Source organism: Stegostoma tigrinum, chromosome 29 (assembly GCF_030684315.1).
Source record: "Stegostoma tigrinum isolate sSteTig4 chromosome 29, sSteTig4.hap1, whole genome shotgun sequence".
Taxonomy (NCBI): domain Eukaryota; kingdom Metazoa; phylum Chordata; class Chondrichthyes; order Orectolobiformes; family Stegostomatidae; genus Stegostoma; species Stegostoma tigrinum.
Window position 1 is genome coordinate 34,245,632 of NC_081382.1, and position 22,817 is coordinate 34,268,448.

The 22,817-nt window shown below is 39.7% G+C and overlaps 1 protein-coding gene and 1 long non-coding RNA gene across 2 annotated transcripts; one reads left to right on the forward strand and one right to left on the reverse strand.

The window, feature by feature from the left end:
* Positions 1–2,947: 2,947 nt before the first annotated feature.
* On the reverse strand, positions 2,948–16,765 carry cdk9 (cyclin-dependent kinase 9 (CDC2-related kinase)). The gene is made up of 7 exons (XM_048559105.1): positions 16,607–16,765; positions 11,394–11,475; positions 10,273–10,363; positions 7,835–8,001; positions 7,040–7,211; positions 6,524–6,672; positions 2,948–4,944 (listed from the first exon to the last, which is right to left on the reverse strand). The coding sequence occupies exons 1-7, from the start codon at positions 16,747–16,749 to the stop codon at positions 4,579–4,581; spliced, it is 1,170 nt and encodes a 389-aa protein (XP_048415062.1). The 5' UTR covers positions 16,750–16,765; the 3' UTR covers positions 2,948–4,578.
* Positions 13,634–22,370, forward strand: LOC132206053 (uncharacterized). Its single transcript, XR_009442783.1, has 3 exons — positions 13,634–13,752; positions 18,643–18,731; positions 21,971–22,370. It is a non-coding gene; the product is annotated as an uncharacterized LOC132206053 (long non-coding RNA).
* Positions 22,371–22,817: the final 447 nt, after the last annotated feature.

Here is a 22,817-nt window from a genome sequence, read left to right on the forward strand (position 1 = left end):
CAGTCATGTCATCTCTCTCTTCTGAATGGTAACTAATCAGAGTGTCTTGGATTCAGAAACAGACCCTTTGGTTCAACTCGTCCACACTGATCAGACATCCCAATCTGACCCAATGCCATTTGCCAGCATTTGGCCCATATGCCTTTAAACATTTCCTTTGCAAATACCCATCCAAATGCCTTTTAAATGTTGAAATTGTACCCACCTCCACCACTTCCTCTGGCAGCTCATTCCATAACACACCAACCTCTGTGTGAAAAGGTTACCCTTCAGGTCCTTTTTTAAACCTTTCCCTTCTAACCTTGAACATATGCCCTGTAAAGGCTTAATCTACTTAACCTCTCCACATAAGACAGTGTCTTCGTAAGCCAAGTGAACCTTCTCTGGCCTGCTTCCAGCGTCAGTATATATTTCCTCAGATAAGGGGTCCAAAATGGTTCGCAGCATTCCAGCTGCGGTCCGACTAGTGCCTTGTACATTTTCAGCAAAACTTCCCTACTTTCATACTCCGTTTCATTTGAAATGAAGTGTAACATTCCATTCACCTTCCCCATTGCCCACTGAACATTGATCCTAACTTTTTAAATGATTCACAATTGAGGACAAGTGCATTTCTGATCTGCAGCTTTCTCCATTTAATAATATTCAGTTCCTATTAGAAAGGTGCCATATATGTTTCAGTACTGAAGAGTCATAATCACACAATAAAAGACTAATTATTGTTCTACTATGCATTATTTCGACAAATGCAGTGCGCCTGATAAGCAGTGTAATTAAGAACGAGACTATCTGTGGCTTGACATTTTATCATTGCAAACAGAATAGATCCAAAGTTTGCACAGAATTTCCTGAACACAGCTGAAATTTATACAAATAGAAAGCAATGATACCAGCAAAGGAAACACAGTTGGGGCATTACATATACTTACTATTTGATTTTCTCCAATTTCAATGATTAAATGCATTACTGTCAGTCATGAAATCCATGGCGATTCTCCACTTGTATTTAGTTATCCAATGTTAGGCAGGATACTGAACTATAAATTAAGCTGTACCATTTCCAAGTTGGGAATGAATAAACCAGCAAAGGTTCTGGATCCAATGATGCCTGAAAAATGCACGTGTATAAACATTGAGCAAGGAAAAGAATGAATTTCATGGGGATACTTTGCACAAAGTCAAACGGCTTGTAGACAATTAAGGTTTTGTCTCACTCACAAAGAATGGGGCACACTTATCAATCTGAATCAATAATTCTCTCACTATACATGATGCCAGGTATTTTAACTTAAGATGTCCAATATTCAGTGTTTTGCTTTGAATTATGGGACATGATCCTTAGGTCGGATGCTGGGGACATATATGACCTATCGCTTCCATTTCAGATCAGGGGGATAAAATTAAAACAATTCTGAGGAAGGAACAGCCCTAATTAATTATAAAACCCTCTAAATATGGTAACTATGTTAAAAATAAATCAACTGGCATTTATCTGTCTTTCACATCCCAGAACTCCTTACTGCCTGACAGCTTTGAGCTTAACTAATAACCTGAAGAAGATTCAGGGTAAATCTTAGGAAATGGATAAAAAGTTGGTTGAAGCAATGGATACTTGTTTTGGAATTGTCCAGACGGAACAGTTCTGACAGGAAAATATATATTTTTTAAAAATAAAAATAAACAGATGTAAGTTGTAGTGTAGCAGTCTCCTGGCTGCCAAAACACAGATTGCTAACTTGGCCAAACAGCAAGGGATACTGGGTACATTGGCCAAGTAAAACTCAAATCATAAAAACCCACAGATCAGGCATTCCAACACAGCAGTCAGGTGTTACAGCAGTCTCTGGTAAGATGGCAACAGGGTAAGTCACTCCATACAGTGCTCCACTCTGCTTGCCAGTTCCCTTTCTTTTCCCCACTTCTTCCTCCTTTCTGTAGTAATTCCAATGCCTCTCCATCCCACACCTCCCCATCCTTTTAACTACTATTTAAGGAGTCAAAGAGCAGTCAGGTCATGACCAGGAACCGCATAGCGATAGGTAAATACATGGGCTGTGTCCTGCAGCAACAATGGAACAAGCACGGGCTGGAGTGACGCCAGCGAGCTGTGGCCCAGCGGACTGAAACCTATGGAGGTGTGACTTGGGCCTGAGATCTGGACTTGACTTTTTTTGGTTACCTTTTGGCTCTGTTAAATCTTTTAATTTTGGTTTTTGTAACCAAGTAAGTGCCAGTGAATGGTGACTTTGTGCACTTTTCACTGTGCTTATGTTCTAAGTTTAGGAAATACATATGACAAATAAATAAATCTAATCTAATCTAAAAAGCAACAGTTATTCTGGACAGTCATACCCCCAACAACTCATCCACTAAAGAAAGGAGAGCCCATACAGAAAGGCCCCAGGTCGTGCTACGCAAAGAAACTAACAGTAGCATGCCATCAAAATGATTAACCCTGTTTCAAACTACTAAGTGTATCGCCCTGATTGGCCAGGACTATTGAAAGTTCCAGAAAATCATCTAAATAGATATAAAAATAGGGTTCACTGGCAGACTTAGGGGGAGAGAGCGGGGGAGAGAGCAAGAAAGCAGCTTCGCAGACCCAGGACAAGAGTGACTGCATAACATCTACAGGAGACTTGGGAAGTAATTTAACTTTAAGGGACCAAATAGGATTAGAATTAATAATGTTTAGTATTAAAGGTTATTGTAACTTTGTTCCTAATAAAGTTGGGACTGTTTTGTTACGGGCTTATGCTTGTATTGATTTGACAGCTTCAATATTATGGGACACGTGGGACAATTCAATCATAACATTCTGGTCAGAGTTGTCTAAATTGTTTTAAAGAGAAACTTGACAACAGTGTGGCAATGAATAAGAACAGAGACCATTAACAATTAAGACAACCACCTTACGTAGTAAACAGAGAAGCAGACTTGTGTTACAACAGTTTATTTTAAAATCTGGAACAAGGTAGAATTCATATTCAACATTGATGATGAACTTTACTACAAAATGATAGCTAATTTCCACTAAACCTGCACTGTACAAGTAACGAAATCTGCATCATGAAATTGCTTATACTGAAAAATTGCACATTAACTGCACTTCCTAAATTGTGTCTCTCTTGCACCTCACCACAAGGGCTAAATCTTAAATGATATTTCAATTCTGTAACATAAACAGCATCCAGAGGCAAAGTTCTGACAGTACCAGTGACAATCAAGAATGGTCCTGCACCACCAGTGGACAAATTGGTCTCTAGACATTAATAATGGATCGTTAATTAAATTGTAATTAAGGAACTGCTTAAGACAGCTTTCAATTTCACAAAAGCAGCTTAGCCAATACTGTCTTCAAATGAACCCATTCAAAAGAAGTACTGCATTTCCATGAATGAATTGAAGTCTTCCCATCCCAGTCTCTGGAATGTACAACACTTTGGGATATTGAAGAACACTGCAATCAGTCGGTGGTTTTGATCACAAGACCCAGCTAGCTAAGAACCACTGCATCAAAACAGGTGGGTAGACTAGAGAAGAGACAGAAAAAGATCACACTTCTCAAAATACTAATGTTGGAATTAAAACATGTAACTTGAAAGTTTACTCAATTCACCTTAATCCAGCCAGCTCTAAGTGAGCACTCTAACACGGCAACATTAGAACAAGAATCAGTAATCAGAAATCCATCATTGCAAATGGAATGCATCACCAAACAGCAATGACTACAAACAGGTCTGAAATATCAACTTGTGAGAAACACGTTTTGCTATAATTAAAAATATACATTTTTTTGAAAACTTCAACAAATGTACAGCACAATTCTGTTTACAATATTAATGCCTTAAAGAGAAGCAAATATCCAGTTATTTTTGGCTTTAGGGAGAAACAGCCAGGACCTCAAAGATGATGTTTTCACCAACAAATGATGTCATGGTAAGTGTTTATCATAGAAGTTTCCAAATGATCTATTGTTTGTGAGAGCTCCACCTCTTTTAAAAGCAATTGCCTTAGCATCCAAAGATTTAAGTCCTCAATCCTCAGTAAAATTAAGTGACTATAAATCATACCCTTCCCCAAGTTTCCAAATCTCATTACTGGGATGAGAGGCAACCTCCCAGGCTACTGCTCATCTTCCCTTCCCACTGAAGCACCATCAGCTTCTCAACTGGCAGGTGACTCACATCATGGAGATCAATGAACAAACCCAGAATCTAGCACTCCACCAGATGCACATGGACAGGCACTATGGGTGGCTCAGACATGTAGATAATCAGCAATCAGCCAATGATGAAACAATTGCAACAGTTAACAAAAACCTCCAGAACAATCTTAAACTGATGCTCCCCAGATAAAAAACTGAAATTAACCAAAGCCTCGACAATATGTCACTTCTGAAACCTCAGTTCAGCTTTTGGTTCTGGAAGAGAAGTACTGCTACCAGGGTATCAACACCTGATCAGGCACAATTAGTGTGTAGGCAGTTCAATATTTTTAAATCACAACAGCTCAGATATGGCACCATCACATAAATAACATAACCTGTCTCTGATCCATTAACCTCATCAGACACATTCAGAACACACGATCAAACTCTGTCTGGTTGGCAGCAGCAGGATTCTTGTTCTGAGTTGTTGATTGCTGAGGCATGTGACTAGCTCGTCTCCGAGGTGGGGCCAAGTATTCAAACATTGACTGGTTGTGTGTCGAGAGCATATTTTTGAGGTCAGAAGGCATGGGGTCAGTCCAGAAGAAATCATGATTAAGTGCATCATCACTGTCAATCCTCTGGGCAGGGTCAAGAACAAGCAGCTTGTCAATGAGGTCCAGTGCGTAAGGATCTTTCACATAAGCCTTTAGCCGATCTTTGACCTTTCGTTTCTGACCTTTGGGTAATTCCAGTTTTTGGTAGAATTCATACTTTTCAACATTTGGCCAAATCTGAAACCAAGCACAAGTTTCATCGTCATCAAGATAGAAGATTTCCTTTTGAAAATACCATGTGGAAATAAGATTACAGCACTGGGCTTGCTACTTCAGATGGGGGATAAAAGAAAAATTATGGAACTTGGTGCCCAAGTCACTTGTAAAATCCATGGAATGCCATTTTATAAAAAGTGGAACTTGGTTTATTCTGTCACCAATAAACTAGGGGCTTGAGATAATATGCCAAATCTGCAACTGTTGGAAATCCAAAGTTAAAAGTGTTGAAACTGCTCAGTGTAACTGACAAGGTGAAGTGTTTTTCCTGAGATTGCTCATCTCATTTGTGAACCTTATACATGACATGTCTCAAATTATTAACGATCCAAAAATATTGGAGCTGCTCCCAGTCTGTTTTCTAGATCCTGTCAAATTATACTGAAATCAGCCACTCCAAATTTAATTTCTGCATTACTATTATCTCTTTCCAAAGTGACTTTGAAATTTACAGTTTTGTAGTCACTTTCCCAAAATGCTCACCCACAAACTTCAACCATTCTACCAGCTTCGTTACCTAAGGTTACGTCTAGTACTGCCCCATCTCTAATACAGCTGTCTGTGTACTGGCACAAAACATTTTCCTTGATGTACTTCAAAAGTTCAACCTCATCTAATATAGTCACATTAAAGTGATCCCAGTTAATGTTAGCAAAGTTGAAATCCCCTACAAATATAACTGTTTCTCTCACACTTTTCTGATTTATCTTAACATCTGCTCCTCTATATCCCTCTGACTCTTGGGAGCCTGGAGTATAATCCCAGCAAAGCAGAGTCATAGAATCTCTACAGCATGGAAGCAGGACATACAGCCCATCAAGTCCACACTAACCCTCTGAAGATCATCCCACCCAGACCTACCCCTCCTACTCTATCCCTGTAACACTGCATTTCCCATGTATAACCCACTCAGTCTCACATTCCTAGAAACTATGAGGCAATTTAACATGGCCATTGCACCTAACCTGTACATCTTTGGACAATGGCAGCAAAATGGAGCCCCCAGAGGAAACTCACGCAGATGTGAGTGAATGTGCAAACTCCACACAGACAGTTGCCCAAGGTTGGAAGTGAACCCATGTCCTTAGCGCTGACAGGCACAGGTAATCGCCCATTTTTTATTTCTAAGCTCTACCCAGATGGCCTCATTTGAAGATCTTTTCAGGGTATCCTGCATTACCAAAGCAATGGTTTCTTTTATAAATAACGCACTGGCCCACTGCTTAAAACTTTACATTAAAACACTCTAATCAAATTTCTATGTCAGTTACAACACTAATAGATATCCAAATCAAACAATAATGCACTACAAACCTTCACCCTGCGCAATTTCTCTGCCACCATGAAATATTTTCTTACATTTAATGCATCAAATGTAAGTTGTTATGACAGTTGCAAAAGTCCACAGCACTGCTTCTGTGGTCACTCAATATATTTACAGTTATATCATATTTGAAAACTTAATATTGTACTTGACCAGCAACTTCAGAGACTTAAAGTACCATTGTTTGTCTTTCAGTAATGAATCAGCTGGTCTTACCTCTGCTGTGATGGAGCCACAGAGCTGACTGATCAGGGTTAACTGATGTTGTTCTGTGTTACCCTGCATTATGGGACTTCGAGTCCACATCTCAGCCATGATACATCCAGCTCCCCACAGATCTATGGGTGGTCCATAATCTCGCTCACCTGTGTCGAGGGCAGAGAAAGGCAAACAAGTATGACTTACAGGAATGCTGTACTTTCTGGTTTCCTATCCTGTATTCAAAGATATTGAGGTAAGATCCTAAACACACAGGTGTTTACTCCTAATCTGGGGATAGTCCTTCTGTACAAACTTGACAATGAATGCCAAACCTAATCAAACACACATCATAGCTCAGCGCAGTCCTGTCCAGAGGAGACCCTGTAAAAGGTCATTGGACCCAAAACATTCACTCTGCTTTCTAAACCACAGATGCTGCCAGATCTGCTGAGTTCCTCCAGCAATTTCTGTTCTTTTTTAAAACGATATAGCCCCTACTGGTCATGAACAGTAGAATTCAAGGAAACGCACCTAGCAGGAGCTCTGGTGGCCGGTACCATAGTGTTACGACCCTGTTGGTATAGCGGTTCGGCTGGCTATTCTTGGCTAGGCTGAATGCTCGAGCTAGACCAAAGTCAGCCAGTTTCAGAACACCGTCCCGGGTGATCAATACATTCGCTGCTTTCATGTCTCGATGCAAAATCTGGAGAAAATAAATAAAATTGGCATAAAGCAAATAACATCAAATTAGTTTACACTAGTGCATATTTCTCTAAAGACAGAATCCTAAATAGAAATTCTTTGCAAATAATCCTGACATTTACATGTTAAAACATGTACATAGTTCAATAATTGTGTGTAGTAGGTTACTAAATTTCTCTTAAAGGCAGAAAATCTTACACCTACTCAACACATTTAAAATACATTAAATAATTTAAATTATGTTGTGGTGCAATGTTGTTTAAGTATGTTATAGTAATTTTGCTCATAAGGTGTCAGCTTTAAGACAAGCTAAATTACATTTGCATAGCACGTTTCACGCCTTCAGGATATCTCTTTAGGCATTTACACCCAACAGTGTACCAACCATATAATCTATAGTCAGTATTAGAAGCAGTATCCTTGTAGTAAAATAATCCCCATTTATGAGATGCAATTCCTTTTAACAACATAAACAGATAAAAGCAAAGCAATGTAATGTATTTACCTTTACAGTATGCAGCCAATCATGTAGCTATGAACAAGGCTATGACATTACCAAAATGCACCAAACCAGCAAAAGACAAATAAAACCAAGTGAAGTCACTTTATTTCACTCTTTCTTACCTTGTTGCGATGAATGTAATATAGCCCATTCAGCAACATCTGCATCACCTTCTTGATTTCTGCCAGTGTGAACTTCACATTAGCATTGCTGAGCAATCCAGCGAGGTCATGCTCACAGAAGTCAAATACTAGATAGATGCTGCCCTTGTAGCGATTATACTGCGTGGCTGCAGAGATTAAACAGAAGTATGCATCACTGTCATCCTTAACCTCACTATTCCAGGCACAAGATTGCCCTTTGATTTGTTTGACCCGAAACAGAAAAGCCTAGGCAAGTAGGATGAATAAAGCAATTAGTACCTGGGAGAAAACTCAAAAGTTATGAGAGGTATTATATTTCCAGCTGTTCCTGGACTGAAACCTCAATTTAATTTACCTATTTGTTCACCAAGATGGCCCGATGATATTCACAACTGACTGCCAATGTCCTTTTAACAAAATAACAAACGTTTAGTACAAAATAAAATAAAGTACCAACTGTCTTACACCAATAGTCTAATTATAATATTTACAAGAACAGTGCCATGCCCTGGAGGATTTGAGATATAAAGAGTGGCTGAATAGGTTGGGGCTTTCCCGCTGGTGCATCAGAGGCTGAATAGTGACCTTTTTGAGGATTATCAAATCATGAGGGGCACAGATAGGGTGAATAGTCAAGGTCTTTTTCCCAGGATTAGGGAGTCCAAAACTAGAAGGCATAGTTTTAAGGTCAGAGGGGAAAGATTTTTAAAGGACCTGAGGGGTAACTTTTCCACACAGAAGGTGGTCCCTGTATGGAATGAGCCACCCGAGGAAGTAGTGGAAGTGGACATAATTTTAAAATTATGTATGAATAGGAAGGATGTCAGAGGGATATAGGCCAAATGCTGGCAAGTGGGACTATGTCAGATTGGGATGTATGGTTGGCATGGACAAGTTGGACCAAAGGGCCTATTTCCATGTTGTATGACTCTAAATATCAGTAATTAAGATTCAACCTTTTCATCCTGAAAAACAATCTTATAGATATTCAAGCTAAATAAAACTGGCCATGCAGTCTTCATCCTCTCGTTCAGTGGGCAGTGCTGTAATTAGTCTCTTGAACTGTCTACTTCCTGACTTTTCCAAACATTTCAGAGCAAATGCATGGGTTTTCCTTATACTCAACCCCTATCAGTTTTCTGTTGGTAGATAATTTTCTCTTAAGCCAATTAGGACTTCCTTCCACCCCATCAACGACTTTTTGAAGACTCTAAAGACAACAACAGCAATCTTATCATTCTAACTGGACCTGTATATATCTTCTGGATAGTTGCCTGTCTCAATGGACAGTTAGTTGCTAGGCAACAACTCCTTTACTTCCTCGGTCACCCCATCACCATTCTTAGAACAAATCTAAAATGGAAGTAAATCCACAGTTCCCTCATTAACACAGTGTATGAGGAAAACACAAATTAAACTTGAAGTTATACAAGGCTCTTATACACTTCTATGAACTTACTATGCACCTCTGTCACACATATTCTTCACCTAACATTAGTTCAGGTCTCAGGTTGGATTGGGGTATAGGCAACAGAGTGTTTGGCTTGGTTTTTTTTTAAATATGTAAATGATGAGTGAAAGAGACAATTTCCATGCTTGCTGTTCATGAGGAAAATGAAATACTGTGTATTTCAGGGCATCAACCAAATTTCTTCGGTTTGGCACAATTTTTAATAAGACTGTCAGCACAAACTGTTCAGCTTTGTAACTCAAGCATGTCTAACTGATTTGGAGATGGAGTTGCTTTTTTAATCAGAGATGTACAGCCTTTATTCATTGATTCAAGTTATGATATTTCCCTTGCCAAAACACGATTCCACAAAGCTAGACAGTACACATGTCCGTGAGCCGTATGGACAGAAAGTGCATGGACAAAAGATAGGACATATGTTCGTAAAATGTGAATATATCCAATGATCTTTGAACAATAACTTGTATCTGGTCTGAACACATTTCAGCTGACTGCAACACTGAAGAACTGGGCACTGACTGTTGATGCCCTGAAAAAGTGCTCCTCTAAAGGCAATATTGATATTTTCTATTCAATCTGTTCTGTTATTGCACATCTCTGGACCAGGTTGAATCTGGGCCTCTCTGAAGGCCATATAGACTGGCTGATTTGATATTTTCTATTCAATCTGTTCTGTTATTGCACATCTCCGCACCAAGTTGAATCTGAGCCTCTCTGAAGGCCATATAAACTGGCTGATTTGATATTTTCTATTCAATCTGTTCTGTTATTGCACATCTCTGCACCAAGTTGAATCTGGGCCTCTCTGAAGGCCATATAGACTGGCTGATTTGATATTTTCTATTCAATCTGTTCTGTTATTGCACATCTCTGCACCAAGTTGAATCTGGGCCTCTCTGAAGGCCATATAGACTGGCTGATTTGCAGCTTGAGGCAAAAAGCTCACCTTTAGTGCGGCAGATTTCAATAAGATTCACCACATTTTCATGTTTCAGCAGCTGTAGAATTTTTATCTCTCGCAGGGCTGTGATAGGAAACTGCCAGAAACATGTAATAAAATGTTATCTGCATCACAATCTTGCATATAAACACATATTAACAAATAACAAAATTGATAACCACAAGTTATTAATTTACAACTAGAGAAAGGAGATTTATGAATGAGAATAATCAAAAATGACGCACAAGAGGAGTCACGTGCCAATTCAGTAGGGTAAGAAAAGTAAACCATAGGAAAGTAGTTCATGCATCACAAATAAAAAGAATATCTGATTTTTAAATTAAATAAAAATCCCTGTAACAAGTCAAAGGTGGCTGCCTGGTAATGAAATAGGACATACGCAGCAGTAAGGTCCACATCAAGTATTTGGCCCACAATCCAATGGTTGCAGCAGGAAGTAAGCATGTCTGTGAGACTTATAAAGTTGTAAACAACTTTGCAGCAGCTCAAGACTTGGAATTTTGACTCTCAAAGGGCTACTGGCTAAACACTTGCATACGAGCAGCTATTTGCTAGGATGTTGACAATAATGGTAAGGCCATCATTTATTAACATCCCAAATTGCCCTGAAGGTGGTGATGTGTCACTAAATTGATTACCACTATGCTGTTAGGAAGAGAATTTCAGGTTTATTGCGAAAGGCTGGTGATATATTTTTAAATTAGGATCATAAGTAACTTGGAAGGGACTGATGGTGACATTGTCATGCACCTGTGTTCTTTACAGCAGGAATTAAAGATTTTGAAGCCATGGTTGAACAAACAATGGTGAGGCGCAGCAGTGAATCTTGTAAATGGAATGCACTACAGCAATGATTTGCTGTTAGTGCAGGTAGCAATTGTTAAAGGTGGTGGAAGGCAATGCCCGGAAGTTGTGTATCAATATGAGCCATAGACTGCAGAGAATAGATGGTTCTCTGAAAAAGAAAGTGAATCTTAACGAATTGCCAATTTCTGAAAAAAAAATTAGAGTAGAAAAATGCCACACTATTGTTACTCAACTTATTTTTAGGCCTCCAGAGATGACAAAACTATCTTTAACATCCAAGCTTATTTAATACCACATACCCCTTCCTTTTCATTTTCCATCAGGACTTTCTTCAAAGCTACTTTTTTGCCTGTCTGGCGATGACGTGCTTTAAACACCTCCCTATAAAAACAATTACAGCATCTTCAGTCTAAAGGTCCCTGTGGTCAGAACAATTTTAACCATACTATCCCATTCCACAAAAGGAAACTAGGTCAGAAACAATTATAAATGTGTAGAAAAGTTCCAGTATTTAATGTTTATAGGTTGTGAAATCAAATAAACAGAAATTAATTGCAACACTGGCAAATGCTACAACATGGCAGAAAGTCTAATAATATCTCCCACCCCATTCTACTCCTCTTCATACCAGCATGTTATGCCTTAAGAAGCAGTTCCTGAAGTTCACTGTGCAGTATCAAGTAGTGCCTTTCTACAATGGAGACACTGTATCTGAACAAGCTGATTAAAAGAACTTTCACAAAAAGGGCTTTGTTTTCCCTTGGAACAGCCAAAAAAGTTCCCAACAAAATGTTTCTTCGTAACTGCAAAAACAATTTTATTAGGCAAAAACTGCCAATAAATTCTGTGACCTGCAAAGAACTACAAACAGCAAATCACCTCATTGTTTAAGGCAAGTGCGCTGGGCAAGGGCAGAAATGGCATCATAAAAAATTGAAATGACTCAATTGTATTTGCCCTGCTCATTCCCTATATTCATTAATACCAAGAGTTCAAAAATCTATCTATTCCAGACTTGAATATGATGTGGAGATACCGTTGTTGGACTGGAGTGGACAAATTTAGCCTTGAATTTGACTGTAAGGGAATGTCTACAATCTACTTAGGGCAGAGGTTTCCAAAGATTAACAATCTTCTGCATGAAGTAACTTTTCCCTCAACTCAATCTTAGATGAATGACCCCTTCTACTGAGGCTGTATTCCCAGCCATGGAAACCAATATCTCAGAATCACCCTCAGCAAGCCACTTCAGATAAATCAGACCATTTCTCATGCTTCCAAACAGGAGGACAGACAAAAGTTACTTAGTGTCTCATCACAGGAAGCAGTCCTGTGGAGGCAGTTGAATACTGCCATCTATTCCAGTGTTTCTAGTGCTCCTTCTATCAGAACACCCAAGTCTCACTGAATAACATCTAAAAGATTCAAATCTTTTAAAAAGATTTTGCTTGTCTACCACAAAATTAATAATAGAATTCAAGTTTTCCTTCATTATACTCCAACTGTCACCTTGTTGCCCGCTCAGTTAACCTGTTTATATCACTTGTGCTGCCGCTTCGTACTCTCCTCATTTTCATCTAACTTTGTATCCTCAGCAAATTTAGATAAGCTACTCTTAATCCTGTTATTTAATTCATTAATATAGATTATAAAAGACCCAGCATTAATCCTTATAGCACTCTGAATTACAGCTTGTCATCCTTAATGTTTTATTTTTTCCTGGGATGGTATCACTGACGAGGCAAGCTTTTATTGCCCAAAATGTAAGTCAGAATGCACAAAATTGCTATTGGGCTGGAGTTACATGTAGACCAGGCCAGGTTTAAGGACAGCAGGTTTCCTTCTATGAAGTAGATGTAAAGATATGGCTAACAGTGAAACCTCAACAAAGCACGATGGGAAAAGAATTCAACAATACAAATCATTCTGCGGGTGTCTGGTGCTGAGCGTCATTCAACTTTTATTGTTGCAACAGTTGATAAATTAAGGACTAATGGAAGTACAATGGAGATGATGTGTCCTGCTTACACGACTCTTGGACTGATGATCTCAGAATCACGTGGATCTTGGGCAGTGGTACATCACTAAACATGGACTGGACTAAAGAGATCAAAAAGGGGGAAAAGCAGGAACAGGCTATTGAGTGAGATGATCAGCCATGGTTCATAATGAAGAGAGCAGCAGGGGCTTATAGGGCCAAATGGTGCTCTTGATCCTATTTTCGATGTTCCTGAAAGACTGGAAGAAAACAGGTAAAAGAAGAAACATCAGAGACATCGGTAGCGATGACCCAGGAACAACCATTGTGGAAGAAATACCCTGAGTTCAGAACTCAAAGGTGACCAAGCCCCATTGGAGCGAACTTCTGCAGTTCACTTCGCACGGTTAATAGCTAAGTCCAAGCCACAAGTCTTGCAATTTAGTCTAATTAGTGACAAGCTGGAATAATGAGTTACATGTAACATTATTAAACATTAATCGAATGCCTGTATATTGTTGGTGATTTGAGTAGTAGACTTTTGTTTGAGTGTCTCTTTGTCTGATATGTCAGCTGATACCTGAAAAGGCAATAGGATCAACAATTTAATATCTCTTCAATGAGTTCAAGTTTCATCATCGGCCACCACAGATCAACCTAAAAAGCATTCAGACACTCTAGTAAGTATTGTGCGAGCAGCCACTTGGGACGATATCAGAAGTGCATTTTGGGTACTATACAAAAGCAGTTTTGTTTCTTTTTTATTTTTGTGTTTAGTATTAAAGGGATAATACTTTATTGTGACTAAAGATCTTTGAATTTGCACTGTAGGTAGATGGCTTGGAACATTCTACTTTATCTCCATTAGCTGGGATCATAACACTGATCTCCTGTTGATATAATTGTAAATGCTGTCAAAATCTGTCTTTATATTCCCAACTAGTTTATTCCTAAGCTACTTTTTCTTCTATCAACTTATTTGCTGATTTTCTCTGGTTTCTGAAACAATCAATTAGAACAATCTTTTGCAATCTTAAAGGCTTCTTTTATTTATTACCATCCTCATTTCCCCAGTAAGTGGCAAGTGGATCTTTCTAGCCTTGTTTCTATTTTTGGTAGAAAGTATTTTTGTCAAAAATTTTAAATGATTTTATATAAAGATTTCCCACTAGTCATTTACTACCAAAGCTTTTAGTCCACCCAATCAACCCTAGTCAGCTCATCTTCTAAACTGGCCCTGTTTAATATCCTTATTTTGAGATATCATGCTAAATTTTAATATGAAAATTAAGTGTATGATGAGCACATTTTAACAGCGATAGTAAGAACAGCCAATGCTAGAGTCAGAGATAGGACAATGTAGAGCTGGACAAGCACAGCAGGTCGGGCAGGAAAGTTCACGTTTCGAGTCAGGACCTTTCTTCAGAAATGGGGGAAGAGGAAGGGAGCTCAGAAATAAATAGAGATGGGGGGGTGCTGGGAAGGTAGACGGGATATGATAGGTGAGATCAGGTAGGGGGTAGCAGGAGGAGCAGGTAGATGGGAGAGAAGATGGACAGATTGTGTCAGGTCAATAAGGCGGGTTGAAGGTGGGATGAGGCAGTGGGTGGGGAGACTTTGAAACTAGTAAAAGTCCAGATTTAGGCCATTCGGTTGTAGGCTCCCAAGGCAGAATATGAGGTGCGGGTCTTCCAGTTTCCGGGTGGTGTCACTGTGATACTGGAGGAGGTCCAAAATGGACATGTCATCTATGGAGTGGGAGTGGGAGCTGAAACTGAAAGGTGGTATCGTTTGTCGTGAGCAGAGCACAGGTGTTCTACAAAGTGGTCTCCGAGCCTCTGCTCGGTCTCACCAATGCAGAGGAAGCTGCAGCGGATGCAGTAGACCATGTTGGCGGATATGCAGGTGAGCCTCGATCTTATGTGAAAGTTTTCTTTGGTTCCTTGGATGGAGGTGAGGGAGTAGGTGTAGCACTTCCTACGTTTGCAGGGAAACGAGCTGGGGGTGGTGGACCTAGTTGGGAGTGTGGAGCAGATGAGGGAATCACGGACAGAGTGGTCCCTACGGAAGGCAGATAGGGGTGGTGAGGGAAATATATCCTTGGTTGTGGGGTCAGATTGCAGGTGGTGGAAGTGGCGGAGAATGACACGTTAAATCTGGAGGTTTAATGGGATGATACATGAGGACAAGGGGGATTCTGTCTTTGTTTTTGTTGCAGGGAGGGGATATGACAGCTGAGTTGCAGGAAACACAAAAGATGTATTCAACAGCATTTTCGACCACTTGGGGGTGGGGAGAAGAAGCGTTGCAGTCCTTGAAACAAGGGGATGTCTGGGATGTTTGGGAGTGGAACCTTGGGAGCAGACACAGCAGAGACAGAGAAATTGGGAGCAGGGGATTGCATTCTCGCAGGAAGGTGGGTGAGAGGAGGTGTAGTCTAAGTAGCTGTGGGAGTCGGTGGGCTTGAAATAGATATCAGTTTCGAGGTGGTCATAGGAAATGGAGACAGAGGTCCAGGTGAACAAGGGCAGCATGGTGGTTCAGGGGTGAGCACTGCAGCCTCACAGCGCCAGGGACCCAGGTTCAATTCCAGCGTCGGGCAACTGTCTGCGTGGAGTTTGCAGATACGGAGAGAATGTGCATCGGTTTCCTCCCAAAGCCCAAAGATGTGCAGGCTAGGTGAACTGTCCATGCTAAATTGCCTGTAGTGTTCAGGGATGTGTGGGTGGTAGGGGTAGTGGGGTAGTGGGGGGGTAGTGGGGGGGTAGTGGGGGGGTAGTGGGGGGTAGGGGGGGGATGGTCCAAGGGTCAGTGTGGACTTGTTGGGCCGAAGGGCCTGTTTCCACACTGAAGGGCTTCTATGATTGAACTTGAAGTCGGGTTGAAAGGTGTTTGTAAAGTTGATGAACTGTTCATGCTCCTTGTGGGAGCTCAGAGCAGTGCTGATACAGTCACTGATGTAGTGGAGGAAGAGGTGAGGGCTCGTGCCAGTGTAGCTGTGGAAGAGGGGCTCTCTCACGTATCTTACGAAGAGGCGGGCCTGGCTTGGGCCCATGCGGGTTCCCATGGCCATACCCTTAGTCTGTAGGAAGTGAGAAGAGTTGAAGGAGAAGTTGTTAGCGGTAAGGACGAGTTCAGTTAATCTTCTTAACAGTGGATCTCTCACTATGAGACCACTCATTAACCCCGCCTCAAAGCACAATCGTAGATTTACAAGTAACTATGCTCTCTTCCGTTCCACAACATATTCTTCCAGGAGGCTGTCATGAAAACATTCAACAAGCTCAGATCACTTTTGCGAATTTGATTTGTTGATTCCATTTGAAGATAAGGTTAGAATGAATTACTCACATATAGGCGAGACCAGATAAAGACAGATTTCCTTCCCTAAAGTCCTGTACATTCTCTCTCCCATTCCCCCAACCAGTCGCTCTCTCTTTCCTCTTCTTCTCTACCATCCAGTCCTCAGTCCTCAGTCCTCAGGCCCCGCGCTCCCTTGCCCCTTCCCCCCACCCGTTCCCAAACCGGACTCACCCGAAAGTGCCCTGCCCGATCTTCGCCAGCTTCTCGTACTTCCCGACCTCGTCGCAGAACTGGAAATCCAGCGCTTCATAATGTTTAATCATGTCGGCGCTGAGCCTGACACTCATCCCACCATCCGGGCACCTCGCCATCATCTACTTCCGGGGCGGCCGGCTGTGCGGCACGCTGTGATGTAGCCGACATCCGCTACAGACAGCGGCACCAATCGGCCGGGAGTGCAGCTGCAACCGTTCTGTCTCGACCCAGCCACAAAAGCAGCTGGTAGCAGTTCCAATAGGGAGCGGAGTTCACCCGCAGTGTCCTAGAAAACTCCTACTTCATTGTCTTCTCATGCATATTTTGAAATCAGCAAATATAAAGCTCAATTTTAGGGAGAATGACTCATTGTCATTTTTCTTACACTTTTTCATGTTTCTACAACCATTTGGTTCAGTTAATTCACAGAACATTGAGCTGCCAAGCCTTGTCCATCTCTCAGCCAAGTTTCAGAAGTAGCTTTGATATCCCTGTCTCATGTTCTTAAATATGCCCTGAGTTCATCAGCCTTACCCATAAGATGCCTTTCAATGAAATAAGTGCAATTTAGTTTTTCAGGGTTACTACATACTATGATTCTCTCTTTTCTAATTGACATGGTCTCTTCGCATTCAGAACCTTCGCTGTCAATCTTTCTATTTACGCTGCTATTTAGAATTCCTCCACTCCCTTAAGTCTCCCTTAATGGAATGAGCAAATCTCCCTGTTAAGATATTGGTCACTGTCCAGTTCAGGTTAGACTCATTCTTTTTCAACAGGTCTTTTCTATCCTAAATGACATTCCAATTGTCCAAAAACCTGAATCCCTGGACAATACACCAGCTTTTCAGTTATTGATTTATTGCCTTAGCCTTTTGTTGCTTCGCTTGTTTAAGTTTGGCATTGAGAGTAAACCAGAAATTGCTATTTTTAAGGTTCTTTTTTTAAAATCTTCTACCTAACCTCTTAAATTCACTCTGTACTGCTTTAATCTTGTCTCTAAAAATGTCATTCCTACCAATGTGTACAATAATTTATGGCTTCTCAATCTCACCTTTAATAGGCTTGAAATGTTTGGAGTTGTTCTTAATCCTAGCACAAGGAAAGCAACAAACCATCCTATAGTTATGCTCACTGCCACAGAATCTCCTGTCTATGTCCCTGACAGCAGAGTCCTCTATTACAATAATCCTATTAAATCTTGTAAAGCGTTGCCTAACATAAGGATTATTCCAAGTCCCCAACAACTTACTGCCCCTTCCATCTTCCTTGGTGAGACTATCCCCTTTTACAGTTCCAAAAGCTAAATATCTATTTGATAGAGGAATAGTCACCAGAGACTTTTAAACTACCTTACCTTTCCCAAGTCACCCATCTATCTGACAGATCCTGCCATGTAAAAGCCTTTCTAACTCTGCCAGCCACCTCACTCTGTACCTTACATAAGGCCTTAATAACACTATGCCTAAAAGAATTTTCAGAAACACCTTATACTGAAAATAAAACATCTTTCATTACCTCCAGAAAATAATGTTAAAATGAAAAAAAACAAACAGATAAAACTTAAATGAAATCAACCATTTAGCTGATTAACTGAATAAAAAAAACTCCTCTTCAATAAATTGCTCAAAGGAAAAGAAAAGTCTTCTCTAGAGCCAACCATATGTAGGACTCACCAAAACAAAAACACAACTCCTTGCTTTTAAAAAAATCTGCTTGGTTTTTCAAGAAAAGACTTCTGCAATGTAAAAGAAAACACCCGCTAAAACACATATAGTCTTTTTTAAATTTCTGAATTTAGAATTAAAAATACCTCAGCTGTTCACTGTAGAAAAGCTTGTTTAAAAACAGTGCATTTGAAAAGAAAATCACAATTTTATTTGTTTGTTTTTTGGCTTTTTTGTACTCTAATAAAACAGAATGAATAAAACATCTTATACTAGTAAAATATCATGACTGTAATAACTGTAAGAAAAACTATAATAAATCTTTGATTATGTCTGCAATCCCAGGAGCATCTGCAAGATCCACACTGCCTCCCCTGAACTTCGAAAGGAAGTGGTAAATGTGTGTACAGTTACAACATTTAAAGGTCACTCAGGTAAGTACGTGAATAAGAAATACTTGGAGGGAGATGGGCCAAGCATTGGCAGATGGGACTAGTTTAGTTGGGGATTATGGTTGGACTGAAGAATCTATTCCTGTGCTGTATGACTCTATGACTACAGTTAGATAATGGGACATCTTTGGAATTTCCTGAATTAATTCCCATTTTGAGCTATTTTGGATCTGAACCAACACTAACATATCCCCAAACTCAACTTTTTTTTACTCAGAAATGTTAATATAAGGAAATATTTCAAGGCATTTCAATGCCTGAATTTTACCTCATGTTCAAGATCTTTCTATTCCTGATATATATTACTCACTCAGGTTTTGGTGTGTGGAACACAATTTCAACATTTGTGGACAACTCAGTATTTGGAAATATTGTGAATTGTGAGGAGGATAGCACTCAACTCCAGAAGCACACAACCAGGTCGGTGTGGGGAATGAGTAGATATATCACAGGTGTAATTTGATGCAAAGAAGTGCAATGTGATGTATTTTGGTAGAAAAGACAAGAGCAGGCAACATAAAATAAAGAATAGAATTGAGTATGACTGAAGGAACTAAGAGACCAGTGACATATGTGCACAAGTTGTTGAGGGTGTTGAAGCAGTTTGAGAAAGGTGATCAAAATGGTGATGAGCATTTATGAAACACTAGCTTTTGGCCTCAGTTGGAATAGCAGTCTATTTGTTTACACAAACCTTCAGGGAGGATGTGACAATCTTTTTGGAGCTGCTGAATTAGTCACATTCCTCTATACCTTCCTCTTTAAGTTTTAACACTTGAAAGACTTAAGAGATGATGCAAAAAAAAACTCCTGAAAATGGTTCCAGGGATGAGGAACTTTGGTTACGTGGATAAAGTGAAGGGGCCAAGTTTTTCTCCTTAGAGAAGAGAAGATTGAGAAATATGGTAGAAATGTTTAAAATCTCGAGATGTCAGGGCAGAATCAATTAAGTGTAACTGTTCCCATTAGGGTCCAGAAACAGGAAAAAAAAAGCTTTCAGGAGATTGGCAAAAGAAGCAATGAGATGTAAGGAAAATCTTTTCCCCACACAGTGAATGGTTAGGATCTAGAATTGCGCTTGAGACTGTGCTGAAGACATGATTTAATCTGCCTTTCAAAAGATAATTGGATCATTATATGAAAAATGAGTAAAAAAATGTATACCAAATTGTAGAGCAAAAGTTGTCATAGGTGGGATTATTGACACTCTATGATCTGCTCTTGCAGATAGACTGCTCAGACACAACAAGCCAAATGGCCTCTTTGTGTATCATAAACATCCCATGATTTGATCGAATGAGGATAAATTTTCATAAACAGTGGAGTGGTGAGGTTATCATGTTATGGATGAATCATGTCCCTCAGTGGCCCCAAGTTACAGAAGGTATAAGGTAAATCAATAGACAATCAAAACATGTAATCAAATTCCATGCTCAACCAAGCATGAATTGGGTCTAACAACGGCAAGAAAAGTCATAGCAGTCCAATCTTGACCCATTTTACCCTGGCTCATCATTTCTTTCCACACACCTCTGATCTCCCTTTCAATCTGCCCATCAAAGACAAGGAATATGACCAAGATGTGAAACCAGAAATTGAGGAGCTGCCCCTTAAGTTTACAGGCCAGGCTTCTTTTAAGTATCATTCATGTTGGCACTTTGCAGATAAGAAAAACAGTCCTGATCCTGAAATAGGGCATGGGGAGAGTTTATATGTCAGTGAAGAGGTTCAAGAAAGCATTTAAGGCCTTTCTGGCAAGCAGCATAATGCACCCAGGATCCAGGCACTAGGGAGAGTCTATCAGGGCTTTCTACTAGGTCCACTTGCCCCCTATTGGACGGCAAGATGATCAATCAGTACAGAAGATGAAAACAATCACTGTTTCTGCACCTTAGTGATTACCACATTCACCCTACACATGAAATGTCCCTGGTACAAAACTGAACAGGAATGTTCCGGAGTCTGGTGGTACAGAAGGTCAGTCCAACCTGCTGTAGCGGTACTTCCTAACATGTCCAACATATCTGTTAAAAATAATTTAGAAGATGACAGTAAAGAAATGGATCAATAGCATACAGGGAATTCCATAGGGTAGAAAGGAAAATAAGGAATGATTCTTACTTTGCAGCTGTCTCTGATAAATGTGCAGATTCAGATCCAATCCACAAAGGACTATGAAGTAATTAAAGGGACATAGACCAAACCTGCTGCTGGTGATATTTCACCTGGATATTATTAAACCAACCCTGAGGTTATGACCATAACTTAGTGACTACTGTTGGATGTGCAAGTCAAAGAATTTCAAGGAAAGACAGTGCAACATTATAACAACACCTCTATACTGAGGTACACTTTGAAACATTTCCCATGCACGATGAAAAGAAATGCAAAGGTATTGCACTGGATTTTCATCCGAGACTGCGTGCTAACATTCCAGCGTGGGGTTTTACACCACCACCTTTGGACATGGGTTCAATGGAAGCTTTGTTAATGGGATCCTGGTCAAGAGACCTATTCACTGACTCACTTTAAGGAAAAAAAATCCTGCCATTCTTATTCCTTTTTACTACCTGTGCTGAATTTGCAATTACTCTTAAACAACCTTCTGAAGTGATTTTATAAACCTTTCAGCTGGACCAAGCTCAGGGCAGCCAGGGATACAAGCAATAAATAATGCTGCCAACATAAAATATACTTAGAAACAAGGTTAATACTCCAGGCAAGGCTTCTTTTAAGCATCATTCACATTGACAAAGATGCAAAACTCTATTCGTCATAATTTTTAGAGGGTTTGCTGACAAGAAATGTAACAGTGTGTGGGGCTGTTATTTCCATAAATATACTCATTGGGAAATGTGGAACTGGCTTTGCAGATGCTCCCAGAGTAAACAAAGTGCTGTACAATCAATTGTAGTCAATTATTCAGGGAATTAGTGACTCATTCTACAAACATTCTAGCTTCAAGACTCTTTAATGGTTCTGCACTGTTTTTTTTGATGTACCTCCCTCTCTGTGACTGACAAATTAGTAACATGAAAATTATGACTGAGATAAGATACTGTCTATAATCTTAAATATGTGTTTACTAGATAACAACGTTACTATATGTTGACAGAAAATAATCCCTCATCAAAGACATTAAAAACTCAACAACTCAGTAGCCTTTCACTTTTATCTGTAGCTATAACTCAGAAGCAATGATAACCATTTTTTGCTCTCAGCTATTCAACAGTTTCTTGCTTCATCGGAGCTTCAGTGCCTGACACCGAATTCCCGGCAAATTTCTTCAGACTTGAATATGATAAGAAAACCTTCAAATGACTTTGTGAAGGGAGTATAACTTTGTTGTCAAATCTCGTGAGAAGTATTTGAATGAAAGGCGGCTAAGGTGATAACGTGTCACTACATGTATTAATGATGGATGCATTATGAATTGGGATTTGCTTGCAATGTGTTTGGGAAGAGGGTGTCTTAAGAAGAGGATTCTGATAATGAAAGCAGCCAACAGACAGAAAAAAGTACAATAAAAACAGCTTGAGTTGTTCTGTAGACAACGTTCATGTGCTGAATGGACTGCAAGTCTTCTAAAACCTCATACACCTTACTTCTCTGAAAATAATATTTCTCTTCCAGTTATCATCAGCTACAAGCTATAATGTCAATCGCTGGAAAATGATTTTTTGAATTACTTTTGATGGTTTCTATTAATAGTTTTTATTTCTCAACAAATTGAGCATTTTCTTCTCTTAATCAAGCAAGAGGCAAATATTATATTTCCTTTAAACTTGAGATATTTATATCAAGAATTAGAACTTGTGAACACAATGTTGTCATGTTTAATAAGTTACATCCAGTCAAGTTTCAGTCTATTTGGTTTGGAATGTTTGCCAAGCTCCTAGATTATGTTACTCTCACTATTTGTCATTCTTTGCATAATTCATATTAAACAGATTCCTGCCTTAGAATTGATAGCATTGATATTTAAATAAATCCATCCATATATATTCACTACTTTGTAGCAAGTTCAAGACAAATTAAACAATTGCTCTGTGGACACTTTAATATTTG

Bases quoted from the DNA above. Each gene is read 5' to 3' on its own strand.
- cdk9 (XM_048559105.1), bottom strand. From the start codon at position 16,749: ATGATGGCGAGGTGCCCGGATGGTGGGATGAGTGTCAGGCTCAGCGCC. The intron at 11,476-16,606 runs GTGAGTCCGGTT...TTGTTTTTATAG, and splicing joins ATCGGGCAGGGCACTTTCGG to GGAGGTGTTTAAAGCACGTC. The intron at 8,002-10,272 runs GTGAGCTTTTTG...TAATCTCTGCAG, and splicing joins TGAAATCTGCCGCACTAAAG to CCACGCAGTATAATCGCTAC.